General features: G+C 36.9%; 1 protein-coding gene across 1 annotated transcript in view; it reads right to left on the reverse strand.

Annotated features, from left to right (window-relative positions):
• Positions 1–17226, reverse strand: part of RANBP17 (RAN binding protein 17) — a 163822-nt gene that overhangs the window by 74795 nt on the left and 71801 nt on the right. The window contains exon 15 of the mRNA XM_074883783.1: positions 5095–5168. Within this exon, the coding sequence (XP_074739884.1) occupies positions 5095–5168 (74 nt within the window). The remainder of the gene's footprint in view (positions 1–5094; positions 5169–17226) is intronic.

The raw sequence follows: 17226 nt of genomic DNA on the forward strand, positions 1-17226 counted from the left end.
CTACCTCACACGCATAGGTTACCGTACTTCACATGCACGGGAGATTTGGTAATATGACAAAGAAGCAGTTGCCAAAGATAAGTTGCTACCGGACAGAAGAGACGATGACTGCTCTGAATCAGCAACTTTGGGTATGGTGGGTTTTGCTGTTGTTGTTGGTTGTTTTTTCCATTTATTTTTTGTTTGTTTGTTTTTAAATAATTAAAGTAGAAAGTGAAAACCTTTTAAGCTTATATAAGGATGACATGAAAGCCTTGGAAAGCCTGAACCATGTAAATTTAGGAACAGTCTTGGTCTCAAGTCATGGATATGACAAATATACTTGCATTATAAAAATAATCAAGTTAAAAAAAAATCATACACTTTAAACAAAACTTGGAAGTTGCTTAAGGTGTGTGCTATCCAGTTCCCATTACAGTGCAAGAAAAATGGGCACCCAAATCCCCTAAAAGGGCTTTGAAAATCTCATCCTTACATGGTACTTAAGTTTCAGTAATAATGAAGATAGCAATTTGTTGGCAAGAAAGCTCTGTACAGTCAAGTTTTAATTATTTCTTGTAGATTACCATCATTTACAATGAAAGCTCTCTGTAGCTCAATGACAGTGATTGGATATATACTTTTCATTAGAGCTGGACAAAGGTGAATAGTTAAAAAAATGCACAGTTTGTCATGATTAAAAGTGCCAGGTTTTAGTTTGCTATGATTCATGGAGTCGTATGAGTGTTCAGAAAAATATTCTGAGACTTTTTATATTTAGGTATTACTTGAACATCGTAACACGGAAAAAATCTCTCTATTTATATGTATGTATATGTGTATCCACCATAGTGAAATCATTACAGCAGTTAAAAAAAAAGGCAGAAAACATCTGACAATGTTTGGCTATGCATCTTTTATTCATGTTTTGGTTATTTTATCATGATCAAAAATACTGATTATTTGGGCAAACATTTTGTAAATCCACTTCATGATAAATCACTTCCACGTGAATTTGATAATAACTGAAAGGAACTGGAAGAGGCTCACAAAGAGTAAGTGAAGAAAAGGAAAGGTGCTTGCAGCCAAATTAAATACAAGACACTTTCAGCCAAATGCCCAGGATAGGCTCAAGGAGCAGATGGAACTAAAACTACTCCAGTCTAAATATTTCCTTGCCTTTTACCTACACAGGGAAGGATCAAGGCAGGTAGGCAGCTACTGCTCAAAGGGATGGCCAGTGGAAGGAGAGGACCGCTATTGGTTCTGGGTACAGTGCTTCACTCCTTGCCTTAAGAGTCCTGGCCTTGATCCACTTCCCAGTGGGCCAATAGGCATTAGAACATGTGATGTGGCTGTTTTGGGAAGAAGTAGGAGCAACAAGGAGAGAGAGCTCCATAGAGACGAAGGAACAGTCTGTGCCTTTGAAAACCAGTACCTCAGGGCAATAGGCTAAGTAGATAAAACTCTAAGCAGGCAGTCTGGGACCTTAAGTTATAGTTCTCCAGAATCCTGTCACCCACTGCAACCCTACCAGTTCCTTCAAAACCCTATGGCTCCCTCTTGCCTGTCTTCATCCTCACGTAACTCCTCCCAGTTTATCCTGACTTAAACCTACTCTACTGTCAGTACAATGCTGAACACAGCTGAGAAGACTTAAGATGGTGTGCGTATTAGAAAAATTTAGTTTGAGATTACGTATTTTTTCACTTGGCCTTTCCCCTTCCACACATACATCCTATAAGGTGATGGTCAAAGCAAGCAAAGACAGTGGATGCTAAAAGAACCATTTCTGGTAAGACTGTGATGAAAATAGAGCCATTAATGGATATTCTAACTACATAAAACTCCATCCCTTCAGAAATAGTTTAACAGAAATTCAGTAAAAGGCACATTCATTAACTTCCAATGGAAAAGTGATAAAAGGTCTAGGATATGGTGTGACAGTAGTATTCTGAACTACAGTCAGAAGGTCTAAAGGACACCTTTTACATTGACAAATCTCAAAATATTTCTGTATGTTGAAGAATACCTACTTTATACAGCCTTTAATCCACAAACTGAACAGTGGCTATTGCAGCTACTAGTAGCTATGACACAAATATTTCAAACTGTTTTCTGTTAATGGAAGAACTCACTGAGTTTGCTCACCAATCCTCCACTGCAAATCTGCTACTAATGAATTAAAAAGAACAGATTAAAGCTACATACATGAAAGTGAACTACTGAAAACAGAGAGATCTGGGGAAAGACAGTTCAACCAAAAATGTGTTTAAAATCTCAAGAAATGAAAAGCAAAATGCCATTAATCCTCCTAAATGTTACTGAGCTCACACTGGACTTCAGCAAACGAGAAACTCAATGTGTCAACCAGTAAGCTATCACAAAAAGAGGTTAAGTCTCTAACAGCAGAACAAAAAATAGTATGTCCTGGTAGACTACAACATGTTTGACTACCATAAATTCAATTGCTATGTTTACTCTTCACACCAAGTATAAAATGCTTCCTGCATGCATCCTTCATTAGATTCTTTAATGGCAAAGTGGAAGGAAACAACCTGACATTGTCTTTTGATCATCTCACAGTGCTAATGGCAGATTACGATAAGGTACTTTCTCCAACACTTTCTTGATTTAAAAGACTGGCTGCCATTCACCAGGCAACACTCATCTTTCAAGCATAAATGCTCTATTTCACATAACACTTGGCATTAACAAAACAGAAACTATACAGTCTCAAACACTGTTGTGCAGTTACTGTACAAGAATACCACCACTTTAACAAGCAAGTGCACACTAAAAATTCCCTAGTGTTTTCTTTTAACTTAATGTTAAGGAGTAACATACTACAAATTTCACCTACTTAAAGAAAAAAATGGATCTGTAGGGTAAGGCAGAAGAGTAGACTAGTGGCTTTCTAAAATAACAGTGTGGTTAAAAATACTTACTACATCCACAAGAGAAAAAGGTGAATGGTCAGTCTCACAGTGATGTATTCTGCCCACTGCTGTTACGAATATGCTAAGATTATTCTCAGTAACAGCGCACCAGAAATGCTGCCAGACTGGATTGCCCCATCAGACTGTAGGTTCTGGATTATGTATCAGTATGTTATGGTTTCACACCCAGATTTTCCAATTGGCATGCTATCACTGGGGATAAGCTTGTTTATTTTAATTGACACAAACATGAATGTGTTTATACCGTGGTTTCACAGCTAACTCTTAAAGCTACCGACTGAATTCTCCATTTCAAGCTGTAACATCCATTCTGTAAAATGAAACTGATCTTCAATCTAATCAAGGAACAATTCATGCTTTTAGGAAAATACAGTAAGCCATGAGGAAAGAGAAAATAAAAATATAGAGTGTGTAATCTAAAAAGCAGCACTGATTTTTGCTCTTTATGTACCTAGTTTTCTTTTAAAATCTTCCATGTAACATTAAAACCCTAACTAAGTTTTTTTCTTAATTTACAGTACTTGTGCGAATACAGCCCTATCCAATCTAAACACATGCAGTACTTATCATACAACTTGTTAAATGATATGTTATTTCCTCAACTGGCAAAGGCAACAGAGATTTCCTCTCAGTGGCAGCAACAAGTAGAAAAAGAGAAGCAAACTGATGCAAATGGTCTTCAGACATCAGTCCTCTTGCGCTCCTTTTTCCTCAGTCATTCGAGTTCCACTGTGGTTTGAAACAACAAAGTGAAGCCTAGCCATCTAGTACCACACCACAGACTGCCTCCAGAAACTGTACAATAAGTACCCATCAATATTTTTCCATTCATCACCCTCCATTCACCTGTCTTCAAAGCATACTCCAGATAAATATCAAGGTTTGATGGGTACTATTGTTAACCTAAGGGAAGATGTAATACTTAGCTTCTGGTTTCAAGTAGGCACAGCATTTATGCTTTGTTTTCCACAGAAATGTTAAGTCATATTAGAAAATGACCTTGTTTTAACTGCTACTATTTCTCAAGGTTGGTAGCCATGAAGCAAAAGAAAAGTCATGTTTAATACTGTCCGAACAGGTCATGGCTAACCTGGCAACACCAGTAAAGATGTTTTTCTAGTAGATCAAAGTCTGCTGAAAGTATTTAAAGGCCTTGTAAGGCAGATTTAGAGGACATGAAGTAAATGACAGGATGCAGCATCTTCCTCACTGTAGAATAAAGAGGTAAGGTACTTGCTTCTCTTTCTCCAGGCATACACAGAACTCATTGTCTCCTGGGGACTCCCAGATTTTTTTAGTGGATATTCACAATTTTTCAGAGGGACCATTTTGTTTTGCTTCAAGAGCAAAACTGATTTTAGATGAAACTCTTTTTGAGTCAGGAGAATCTATCAAATCTCATGAAGGACATAAGTAATAAAAGACAAAATCCTGGCAGTTTTGCTGGCACCCAAGGAAACTACAGCAGAGGCACAAGAAAAAGGAACCTTCTCCGGAGAAATTTTCTAGGATTATTCTTAAGAGAAAGCATTGCAACACTTATCTGCCAGAATAACACACCATCTTATTCTGCCAAATGCTAGAGATGAGAAGACAGCTGATAATAATGCCCCTTGTCTCCTTCAGTATGAGGCCTTAAAATCCTCATCTGTGAATCTGTATTTTTAAGAGAGCAAACTTTGCCAGATCTTGCCAAAGAGCAATCCAAAAGACCCTCCCCAAAACAAAGAGACATTAATTTAACTTGGTCAGTTCCCCACTGTAAATTACCATGAAGCTTTACAGGCAATTCCACTGACATCTGAGGGTAGAATGAGAAGTGGGGAAGGATGGGGACTGCTTATGTCAGGCTGTCACTGAACAAGAGTCTATGAAATCTCAGCTCCATTCTCCCATAAGCCATTTTGAGAAGGGATGCAGGCATTGTGGGGGATATATCTAGCTGCAAGTGTTTGTTTAGGAGCCAGTAGTACCTTCAGAAAATAAGATATGGGTGCTTCTGAAAATGGTTATCCCTTACTCAAAATATTTAAAATTTATGGAAAACATTTTTCTAGCAAAATGCAAACTTAATGACAAAATACAACTCGGATTTTATGTAAACATTAAAAAGAAAACAAATTACATACTGAATAGAATCCAAGCACAAACTCACATTTTTGTCATAAATGTTTCCAGAACATGGTTGTCATCTGTTATTCCTAAGACTTCTGACATTCGGGCATACACCTGGAAATAAACATTTCAACAGTAACATATTATAGACATTTACAAGTATCAAAATTTTCAGTTATTCTAAAACCTTCTCTATTTTGACTTCGCATGAGAAAAATGCACACACAAATGCCTGTCCATCCAGCTTAGCTGAAGCATTTGTAAGAGATGGCTTATACATCCTCTGATGGCGTTCTGTAAATTTGGGACTGATAGCCTTTTACTTGCCCTTGCATACATTCCTCCCTACAAAGGAGATGTAAATTTTCCACATTTAACTCACTTTGTTGTTCACAGAACAATGGTCTCTATTAAAAAACCCTGTTTTATTATGAAAAAATTGCAAAGGGATGGAGAAAACATTCTTCTGTTGGTCTCTGTCCTCAGTGGGATGTGATTCAACACTGCCCTTTAACTTGCATTTGCAAGTTCTTCCACTGCCAGTCATAAAATCCGGTAAATTAGGTACTCTTCAGACATTCAGTTTTGTGTTCTTTAAGGGAGAACAAAAGCTTTGGCAGCCAAGTAACTTGTAGTTGCATACAAGTTTACCCTGCCTATCAAATCAAACTGCTGTTATGCAGTAACAAATGCACAGGACACATTAAGTATATTTTTTTCCTTACTGTGTAATCTTCATAAAATTTTCTGGTAGTTTTAGTAGCCTAACATTTAGTTTGGATAAAAACATTTAGTTGGGCTAAATCGAATTCAGAAACAGAAGTGAGACATGTACTACAAGATTTCTTTATAATCCTCTGCCAACTCACTTTACCCTGAGCTCAAATAACTCTATTTGCTTATGACTGGGCTAAACACAGATCTACCAGTCAGTACATTTCATTTCAGTCATTTCAACCTTTGGTGACACTAAACCAAATATTATGGGTCATATGTAATTCTTCCATAGGATGTGATCAAGTCAAGTATCACTAAGGTCTGAAATGAGAGCACCAAGCGCAGCACATGCAGCTCCAGTTACCCAGCAGTGAAAGCCTGGTGCCATCTAGCTGTCAATTTTGTTCGTTGACATTACATATTCCACACAAATACCAGTGAACTTTAGCTAATTCAATACTTCTGCTCCTGTACCTAAACTTCCTTTCTGCTAGTCATGTAATCCTGTGACTCTGCTTAAAAACCAAACCAGCAGTATTCTACCTCTGAGGAAGAGGTATTATTATTAAATATTAATAAATAATAATAATATAAATAATAAGACAATTAAACCTGTATTTTCATGTCTCAAAGACTTTAGTTTTAAATCCGAGCATAATAAAGACATGAGTAAATGAACTTCCATCTCTAACTAGAAATTGCACCAAGATCAAGGGTAACAACTTGTAAGCTAACTCATCCTTTTAGAATCGTACGAATGTAATTTATTGTGACAAAATCAGTAGTGAAAGGACAATCAAAATATGAAAGAAATTGTAATATACAATACAATCCTTCAAACGCTGAAAAATATTACGTTCACCCTGTAAACGTGATGTTATCATTTACAGAATTAAACGCAGCAACAACATATTCAAATATAAAAATAGTATCTTCTAATTTTTAAAAAATAATCCAAATAGTGCACTGCTGAAATGCTACAGCAGCTGCAATTTCAGCAAAGTTTAAGAATTTCTGTATTTGATATGAGGAAAAGAGAAAAAGAAATAGCGAGGAATGTAAACATCTCAGCAAACACACCTTTATGTTAAGAGCTTTCTGTTCTGCCACGGGAAACCAGTGGGAGAAAGGGAGTGCGAGAGCATGTTGTAGTAGCATTGTGCTGTTGTCAAACTAGGCTCTTCCCACATCAGAGTTTAACAAATAAAATACTAAAACAGCAGTCAGTGTTGACAAAGAGCAGTGCTTTAATCCACAATTATCCTTGTAACTCTTACTACTCCTTTTATCATCCATTAGCTTTGATTCCCATTATCCCATCAAGAACTGTGTCAACGCTTTTGTCCCTGAGGATTTCCCACAACTACTAGGATCTGACAGCCAAGCTTGAGTGCTAAGCAGGATCATTACCTCTTAAATCCACTTATCTGATCCACTGAATAGTAAATTGAAAAGCTCATTAACAGCAACAATCTGATTTGTTTTCACATGTGACAGGGTCATTTCAAGTCAGCATGAATACAGTGCATGTAATAAAAACTACTACCCGTTCTGTAATGTGACAAATTGTAAGCTAAAATAAATGTGATATTTTAAACACCTTCTTCAAAATCATTTTCAAAACCAACACACACTCTTAGCATGTAAAAATAGAAAAGCAAACAACCCCCAACCACAACAATGAAACGTCCTTAGACTTTTAAGCACTATAAAAAATTAATGATAAAGCATTTTGGACGTATAATAATAAAACACACTTCAACAACAAAGACTGCACTACATATTCAAAAGGCGGAGAAAAACACTGTTGAAAGGGGTCATAAAAGGATGTGGAACCACACGTGGAAGTGATCTCATCTTCAGCTCGGTTCCCAGCACGGAGCCATGAAGGTAAAGGCAGCACAGGGCCTTGGAGGGGGCTGCGGGACCCCACAGCCACACGCCCGCTGGGTCTCCTCCCTTTGAGACCTCCCCCTCTCTCGTCCAGCAAGAATAAAACCCCCAGGCTTATGTTTCTACTTCTCTCCAGACACTTCAAGTAAGGAGCAGGATAATTAACTTTCAGTAGGAAACCACCAGTTTAAAACTTCTGGAAAAGCTTTACACAATCATTTCTAAAACCTTACAACTGCAGGATTTATAACTTCCAAAAATCCTGCATCAACACACAGCGCTACATGATCACTCCATGATACCACCAAAGATGTAAGCTTAACAGTAAAATATCCCACCATCACTATCTCATTCTTACAACAGTTATGAATGTAAGTGAAAAATCTGCAGAAGTGATAACATCAGGCTACAATGTTTGATGAGCTTCACAAGCACATACTCAAAGTCCTTAAAGCAAGCTTGGGCTGACACCACCATTGCAACCAATACCCAAGTGCCATTGCTATATTCAAAGGTGACAGCAACAGTCGTGACAGTGAAGAAGAGACGAGCAAAACACCTTCAATAATAATCAATCACATTTCCAAACATATTAAAGTAAGTGTGAAGGCAAGGATCCAGGGATCCTTCTTTTTTTCCCTGTTTGTACCACTACAACCACCTCAGTGCAATCAGGACATTTAAGGAAGACAGCAGGTTCACAAGCTCTGGTGTCAGGGAATTTTTTATGATCTAGCAGATTTATCAGTGGCTCAAATGACATGACCATATACTTCCCAACTACTTGAACTGTACCTGCTGTGTTTCAAAAGGACAAGAAAACAAAATGTGTAAGCAATGTTTTATAAAGCAAAGCACTTGTATGTACACAGTCCAAGAAATGGAGAAATAATTTGGTAATCACACTAAAACTATTTCCTTGTCTTCTCTACTCTTTGGCCCTAGATATGCTTAACTTTGCTTTGTCTTTTGAGGTCTTCTCTTTTTGGTACTATCATTATAACTCTGAAGAAGCTAATTATGTCAATTCTTAAATGTGAAGCAGATTACAGAACTGGGAAGCTCAGAATATGAGTTCCTAAAGGTTGTATGGCTATATAATGACAGTCACAGAAATTCAATAACAGCACTGTATGGAATGTACTCAAACGCACCCCATGAAACAAATTAAAACAGAGCAATGAATCTCTCACACTGTGCAAATAAGAAAACACAAGAAAATGTTGGTTTCTATATGTTTCATAAGGGCTATTATAATGAATTAAGATTTTGGATAATGAATCTTCAGAAAATTACAGTAAACTTATTACCCGTAGGCACAGTGTAAATGCTTAAGATATTATAACTTCCTTGAAGCTCTCTAGGCCTTGCTGCAGAGAACTATCACTGCAACATTAAAGTCTTTTGTCATGAACATTGAGGGCAAAACCAGACCTTAACCCTATTTACCCCAACCTTACCATAAGCTGAGTGGGAACAGGTACTACAACCCAGCCTGCAGCAGCTGGGCTGGAGCCCACAGGCAGGTGGGGGAGAGCACATCCTTCCCCACATGCTGTTTGGGAATCCACCCAGTCCAGGGGTGACTACAGCAGATTTCTGAAGCTGCCATCCCACTTCTCTGACTAATACCCCCGTGCATCACCCACTAAAACTCCATACTAATCACAAGTTTCTTTCTAGGTGTTCCAGTGCCACAACCCATTCAGTAATTTCCACAGCTTTTTAAATCACACTCAGGTATTTTGAATTTTCAGCACTTAAAAGCTCCATTACAACACAGCCAAAATCCAGCTTTCAAATCCCACAGACAATTTCTGAAAATCTGAACTGAATCCCCTAATTAGTGTATCAGGGTGCCAGATCACTCATCTTTCCCTCCTGACCAAACCAAGGGCTTAAAAAGCCTTGGCTCTTCTATCCTCTCCGTAACAGAGGAAAACCTTGGTGACCTCCACTCCTGACCAGCTGTCTTAAAAAGGTAAGATCTCCAAACACCCTTACGAGAGTCTAAACCAAGAGAATGGGCTAATCTTGTTTTAGAGTTAGCTCCCTAAATGAAAAAAACTCCAAAACAGGCCGTAAGAAATGGCCTGTTAGTTTCAGACAGGATCTCTGAATATTAAGCTGGGCTTTGCACAACATAAAAAGTAGACTACGCTCCCATTCACTGCTACATGTGTTAGTAAACAACCAGAGGAACTACACCAATTATATAAATGACATACTATCTATTGTCTTACCTATAAATCTAGCTTAATTAAAATATTGCATAGAGTTATCCTCAATTGAAAGAGACCTACTATAAAGTAACATTTAAAATTAGGGTATTGTTATTACAACTAAGTGTTATGTTGTAGGGGAAAGGGTAAATCTGCTGTGTGGCTCAGAGTCATTGTTATGTATGTTATTTCCCTCCTAGTCTGTTGAAATACTCTGTCATCACAAGTTCAGCTAGTAAGAGGTATTAACAGTTCCTGCAAAGGCTGTTTTCCAGGCCCCCTTCCTCGGCAGCTCAACAGAGCAAGAGAATTCACAGGAGTCTGGGGTGCAGGAGTGATTAACTCCCTGCCTCCTGCTCCATGAAGTGCCCATGCCATGCCAGCAAGAAACCTTTTCTCAAATGGAAATTGATCTCTATTTCAATGACTTTTTCTCAGCTTTTATTTACTTGTTATTTCTTCCTTTCTTAATTCCTGTTTTCTGAAAATCTTGAAACATTTACAATTCTGGTAAACTTACTATGGGGGACCTACTATGAACTAACTGCTGTTATTACTGATGTGGCATGAGAAGCATTCTCTGGGAAAAAAAAAAAAGGAAAAGGAATTGGTTTCTCTGTTAGGTCTTCAGTTAGCCAACTGTTAAAAAGGTGTTTGGCTTTAGTCTTGTTTAGACTTTCATTTTTGTAAAGCACTGTTAGAGCTTTTTAATTCTACTGTCTCTTTTGTTCGCCTCCAGGGCTTAAAGTACAAATATTATTGTGAAAAGTGAGAAATACTATTAACAACTATTACTTTTTGAACATCATTGAGAAGATTTTTAGTTTTTGAAGCACAGTTCTGGGCTGTACTTTCCATCAGAGCTATCTATACACTACACTGCAGAGATTCAAGCCATATAGGCTGTCAGGTATTTGCTTAACCAGAAGTCATAATGCTACTTTTAAAATACTCTAATGATTGAAATGAACCAATACTGTTCAGACTACAAGAGTAGATTTGTGCCAGTCAGAAAACTCCGAAAGATAAAGTGTTATAGGTACTTCAGCAGCAGTAATGGACACTCTTACTTGCCCCTGTAACTATTAAAAGTGTCCAGCTTAATTTTATTCAGTTGCTTAATTGTATCTAAATGAGTGGCCCACTCAGCACGCTTATGTGCAATAAACCTCAATGCTAAAGGATCAACATTAGTTTGGCACTTAAAAACAAGTAATAAAAATCATGGCTAGTTATTAGAGTTCTAAAATGTCTATATCCAAAACTATTTCACTGTACTGACTAACATAGCTGCAGGTGTTCCGCATCTCTCAGGATCAAGCCTTAAGCATATGAAATTTAGAGGTACCACATATTTTAAAAAGGTTCTGCACCGGGGTTGTACATGAGAGTGCTTTTGCACATTTATCCCACGGCATAAGGAGAGGTGTTACAGCCACCACAGCTAATACTAGCAATTTGAACAACCCTCTTTGGCAAGCCAGAAATAAGATAATTGTTCAACATAGGCTGGCTCTTCTGAAATACTGGAAGCATTGCCTGTAATTATAGACATCTGTCATTGCTAGCCACTCAGTAGTAACCCTGACATCAATATACAACTATAACACTAAACTGCCTGCAGGCACAGCAATGGAAGCCAGATACGAGAGGCGGGCAATCATCTGCCTCATCCAAACTATCTGTCAAAGGTTCCTAACCACAAATAGCTCTTACGTTTTGTATCCTTAGGATAATATGTTGATTTATTTTAGATCCTCTAATATTTACAGTCTAGGCCATCTACTAAAATAAAGAAACAAACCTTATGGCTAATGGAGGCAGTTACCGTTCAAAATCATCACGAAAGGTCATAGCTCACCACTCCAATGTTAAACACTGATGGCTGCTCTGAACATGCACCTGTGTATAAACTTTCCCTCCTTCTTCCTCCAAAATCGCACATGTTCATTTCCAGCGACAAGGTACAGTGACAGCTATTCTCTCATCAGCCAACATATTATCAACCAACCCAAAGAAATATTTACATTTTGAACCTCAAGAACACTTGTGCAAAAATGTGCACACTAAGTTCCAGTGTCCTGGAGTTCACCATGTCAGTACAGAAACGACTCTACTGAGCGCTCTGCAGGATTATCTCCAACATACAATTTTGAAAAAGGACTTGCATTTACGATATAAATTATGTTTACAAATTAGATACTTCAACAGTTCTTAGCAAGGAGCTGACGTACACTCTTAACCAAGGAATAAAGTTTCTTGAAATTAACAGATAAATGTGGATAATTTCTTTTTAATTCTAAGGTGAAAATCATGTTGAAACCTTCAGTCCCTGCTTTTTTGTCTTCATTTGAAAACCAATCTCAGAAAGGGGCAAAAAAGATTGTAGGTTTAAACTAATTAGGAATTAACATCCTTACAATTATCATAATTTGTTATTAACAAAACTGAGATTTCTTAGTATGATTCACAACAGCCTCTGCTAAAGAGAAACTATTAATTACTAGACAGACAGTTAGCTTACAAGCGAGCTGCATTTTAAAAACCTCCTTTAAAATACAATTGCTAAATGCCTTACAGTGCTGTAATGTGAGACAGGTTCAAATCTTATTACTTCACTGAAATTAAAACCTAAGTTTTAATACTGTTCAAGTCGAACAATGATTCCACACTTTATTGCTTTTGAAATCCCTTGATGATCATAGGAAAAAATGCCCTCGAGAAAAAGAGACTCTGTTTTCGATAAACAGAAAATACAGTTTGCACTCTTAGCCTCTTTGTCATCACAAAAAAAGGATTTAATGCCAATTCTTTAAAAAAAGACTTTTTTCACAAAATGTGCACCTTGTGTGCCATTTGTAAAATCAGCTCACTTTCTTTTATTTATTACTGCAGCGCGGCAAGGCAATAAAGCAGCTACTGATAGCTAATAAATTACATGCCTTTTAAAACAATTCTCCAGCTACAAAAACTTGTAACTACAAAGGCTTACATTTACATGGTACATCGTGTGAAACGTCTGTATTTATGTTCTATTTAACCGCATAAATAAAATCTGACCCTCTATTAAACAGCTGAGTATGAAACAGGGGCTACATGTGAGATTAAACAAAGGGTAACTTTTTAAGGCTTTTCTACAGATTTACATAATTAAACGTAAAATGTAACAAAAAACCTGGCCTAAGCAGTTAAGGTGCAAACTATTTTTAAAATAAAACACATTAAGTATGGTCCTCAAGCTACCTTCAGGAAAAAAGTGATCACCAGTTTTTCAGTTATTGCATGACAACAATGATTTACTCCTGAATCTAAAAATTACGTAAGACTTTCAATAATAATTGCAACATATTACTGTAATACAGAACTATACTTCTCCATCACATACTATGAAAAACAGGATTTGTATTTTTAATTAAACTAAATATCAGAGCTCTGGGAAAGCATTTTTTGTTAAAACAAAAAAACCCCTGCTGTCTTATTTCATCATGTATCTCTCGTCAAGGAATGCTTTAAATCTATGCATATCTATTAAACTCACTGAACTGCTCTTAAAATTTTTTTCTTCATGGCCGGCCTAGCAATTATAGCTAACCTGCACAGAATGCTGAGGTGCATTGTCTCTTACTTCTGCACTGCATTATTTTTAGGCTGATGTGCTAAACTATTTTCATACATTCGTTCCTTACAATTTTATTGTCTCATAAATCATTAAACTCAGCATTACATTCTTTTTAATTGTCTCTGTATCATCATGCATCTAAATTTAAGATATGTAGTTCTAATATTCATCTCCTCCACTCACAGTTATTTTTATAGCATGCGGCTTTCGTTTTGCTTTGCTCACACAACTTTTTCTCTTTGCTGTCGTTCCAAAATGGCAGTTCTTTAATTGAGCATGAAAACAAACCTTAACTCCCAAGTAATAAATAAAAACATTTAAAATATTGCAATTCAATTTTAAGATAACAACCCATGACATGTTAGTAAAGATGCTGCATGATTCTGAATTCCTCACCAAGCACACCACCACCATGACTATCAATCATTTTGAATGGAGATGCTGTGGGGCAGATCATTCAGTCTGACTGAACATTGCTTGATGCAAAATGAGATGGGAAATAGTTTTCAGACATTTTTCTACTCCCTTAATCCTAGGGCCACCTTTCCCTATGGTAACCAAAGGTTTACTTCAATAATATGTGTTTTCTTGTATTTTGCATCAGTCATCAGTGCTTAAAATACCAAGACAAAGACATTCATTATCTAAAGCAGACAAAAAGGTTTAAGAAACCAAGCGGCCAGGACAACAAGCAAAGCTTGTGGTTTCCTAATTCGGGTTAGTCTGTCTACTTGTGGGGATGAAATATAGAGGCAATTTTCAGATGGCAGAGAATAAAGAGTGAATGGAGCCTGGTGTGTCTATACCAGGAGAGTGTCCTTTGCGTAACAGGATGCCTAGAAAGCACTGCAAAGAGTGGAAGGAGAATTTAACAGACTCTCAGAAATAACAGCTTGGTTCAATAAGAGTTACAGATACAAAAATAAATAGTGATACTCAGACACTGAAAATTCAACAACTCTGAATTTCACCCAAAAATTTAAGCTAAAACACAGGACACTGAAATCAAGCAAGAGCTGAGGAGAAAGGAGCGACATGGTCTGATCTATGAACCCAAAGTACTCGAGGGGTGTATTTTGAAGAGAAAGTTGCCAATATCAAGCTTTTGTTGAAATTAAGCAACTGTAAATGTAGCCAAAATTTGACAGAGCATACTATAAGTTAAGGAATTCCAAACACAAATCTACTGTACAGATAACACAGGAATACATTCAACTCTGGAACCAGCAGGGAATAGAATTATAGTTACATGAATATTTATTGAAAAGCTTACAAAACTAATAAAAACTAATGAAACTGATCAATGAAAATTGATCAGGAATCTTGATCAATAATTATTCTCAGCAACATGTATGAAGTTTCAGACTTCAGCCTCTGATGTTAAAGTCTTCTGAAAAAAAAGGGTGACACCCTGAAGTTGTCCCCAGAAAAATACACAGCCTGAATGGTCTTGGCTCTGGCTGGAGAAGCACAGGCTATCATTCAGGCTAAGAGGGAAAAAACCAGAACAAAATAAAAAAAAGCCAACATTTGAGTTAATCACACTAGAGCAAATACAGCAAAGAGCACAGTGGTTCACGTTACAGAGTCAAGAAGCAACATCAGATGAGCGAATAGGCAGCACCTACGACAACCTGATGTCATACACACACATCTACGGGTCCTGCATGACTTGGAAGCGTGGTCATATCCTCTACATTCTGCACGCAGTCCTTCACGTAATGTCATCTTTGTACAGTATGACTGATAGTAATGGTCTTTAATAATATACAGAGCAATATTTTGGTTTGTTTTGCTGACCTCTTAAGCAAACAAGATAATCAAATCTATGCAAACATGATAGATAACAGAACGCTGTCAGACACGACTACTCTCTACAGTCAAAGAATCTGAAACACTTCAGAAGCAAGACGATGTGGTAAGGCGTACTATCAGGTGCTGACTCACACTTATCTTAAGGGATATTGCAAAACTAATTTTTTAGCTGACACAGCACGTACATTTAGGTGATTATGTAAAAATCAAAATAATATTCTAAATGCTATTGCTATTCAGCAGATTAGAATGAAATTATTAAAGAAAATGCATAAACTTGAACATATTTGTGCTGTTAAGAGCTCAAAGATGGTATATTATATAATGCTACTTAAATCATCAGTTCCTGTGCATATTCTTACAAAATCTAAAATATGATTTTATATCAGCTTACATACAAAAGTTTCTACATATCTTGGAATAAGCTGCATTACTGTGTAGACCATAACCATACAAATCATTTAATACTTAAATTGATATAAAAACTCTGCTTCAGAAATAAAACTTTTGTTCCCAGAAGACTTCTTTCTCAATAGAGCTACATGCCTCAAGAAACAACTCGTCAGTAGTGAGAATGCTCTGGAGAAATAATATGGAACCTTCCTCATGGCCTTCCTAACTGCAGTTCTTTTGATCCAAATTGATGCCAACTACCAACTCTTCCAACAAAGAAGATACAGATGAAACCTATGTGGAACAGATCACTGAAATACTGGTTTTTTCCTCCTTGATTCAGAAGAACAGAAGACAAACAACTGTTTGCCTTCCTATGATGTTTAACAAAAGTGCATTTAAGTCTGAGTACTTTAAAAATATATTCCTGTATGTGAAACAGGTCTATATCAGGACAACATTACTAACAATTTTGGATCACTCTGTAAGCACACAAAAGCAAATGTCAGAAGGAGATCTGAATAGTCTGATAAAAATAATTTTGGGAGGATGTCCGTATCTAATGAAATACAAAGTATAGCCCAAACGCTGTACGTTCTGCAAATTTGATTTCAGGATATGGAAAATGGTTAGACACAAGATAACAGTCACCACTGACCCAGCACTTGCACTGTCTGGATGAGACAGCTCTATCATTGCTCCTTCACTGGTCAGATGCATGCAGATGAACTAGTTGTTCTGCCTTTTACTATTCCAATTAGGCATGAAAATTAGATGCTGGTACCCAAGATACTGACAAAATCTAACACAAAACTGAACCAGACACTCTGGAAAAAATATTTATTTGCATTTTTGTTTTAACTGAAATACACATTTTTGTAAGGGGGAAAAAAAATCCTTCCTCCTTCAAGCACTCCACATACAAAACCAAGTCATACTGCTCTGAATATTAAAAGGCTGTCAGAGTCTCCCATTTTTTGAACACATTATACACAAGCTAAGGAAGCCTGGTGCCTCCTGTGGTGACTCTAGATACTATAAAAAGGAACATTTAACAATTAACAGTGAATTAGCTCTTGACTTTGTTGTATGAAAGAAACGGAGCTCTGACAGCTTTAGAACAACTGTGAATAAAGGAGACAGTTGGCCGTAAGGTGTTCCTCTTAAGTCATCATAAAGCATGTCAGTAATACTCAGAAAATGTTTCTTCTTTCTCTCGCCCAACTTCATATTCAGTGCTTTTGGCAAAATATGTTCAAACAAGAAGAGTTTCCATACTATTATTTATTACCTATCTTCACTTATCTGTTATCAACTTGAAGACAGCTAGAGATTTTTTCTGGGGTGAAAGTGCTGCTATGATGGGTTATATTCCTAAGGACTGTTGAAACAGATTTATGAAATGTCTTAATTCTGCCATTTTAGTTACAGAACTATAGATTAAAATTGAGAGGGACATAGTTTTCTTTTTTGGCCCAAAATAAACAAACACAGACTCTTCTCATCTCACTTC

Source organism: Strix uralensis, chromosome 14 (assembly GCF_047716275.1).
Source record: "Strix uralensis isolate ZFMK-TIS-50842 chromosome 14, bStrUra1, whole genome shotgun sequence".
Taxonomy (NCBI): Eukaryota; Metazoa; Chordata; class Aves; order Strigiformes; family Strigidae; genus Strix; species Strix uralensis.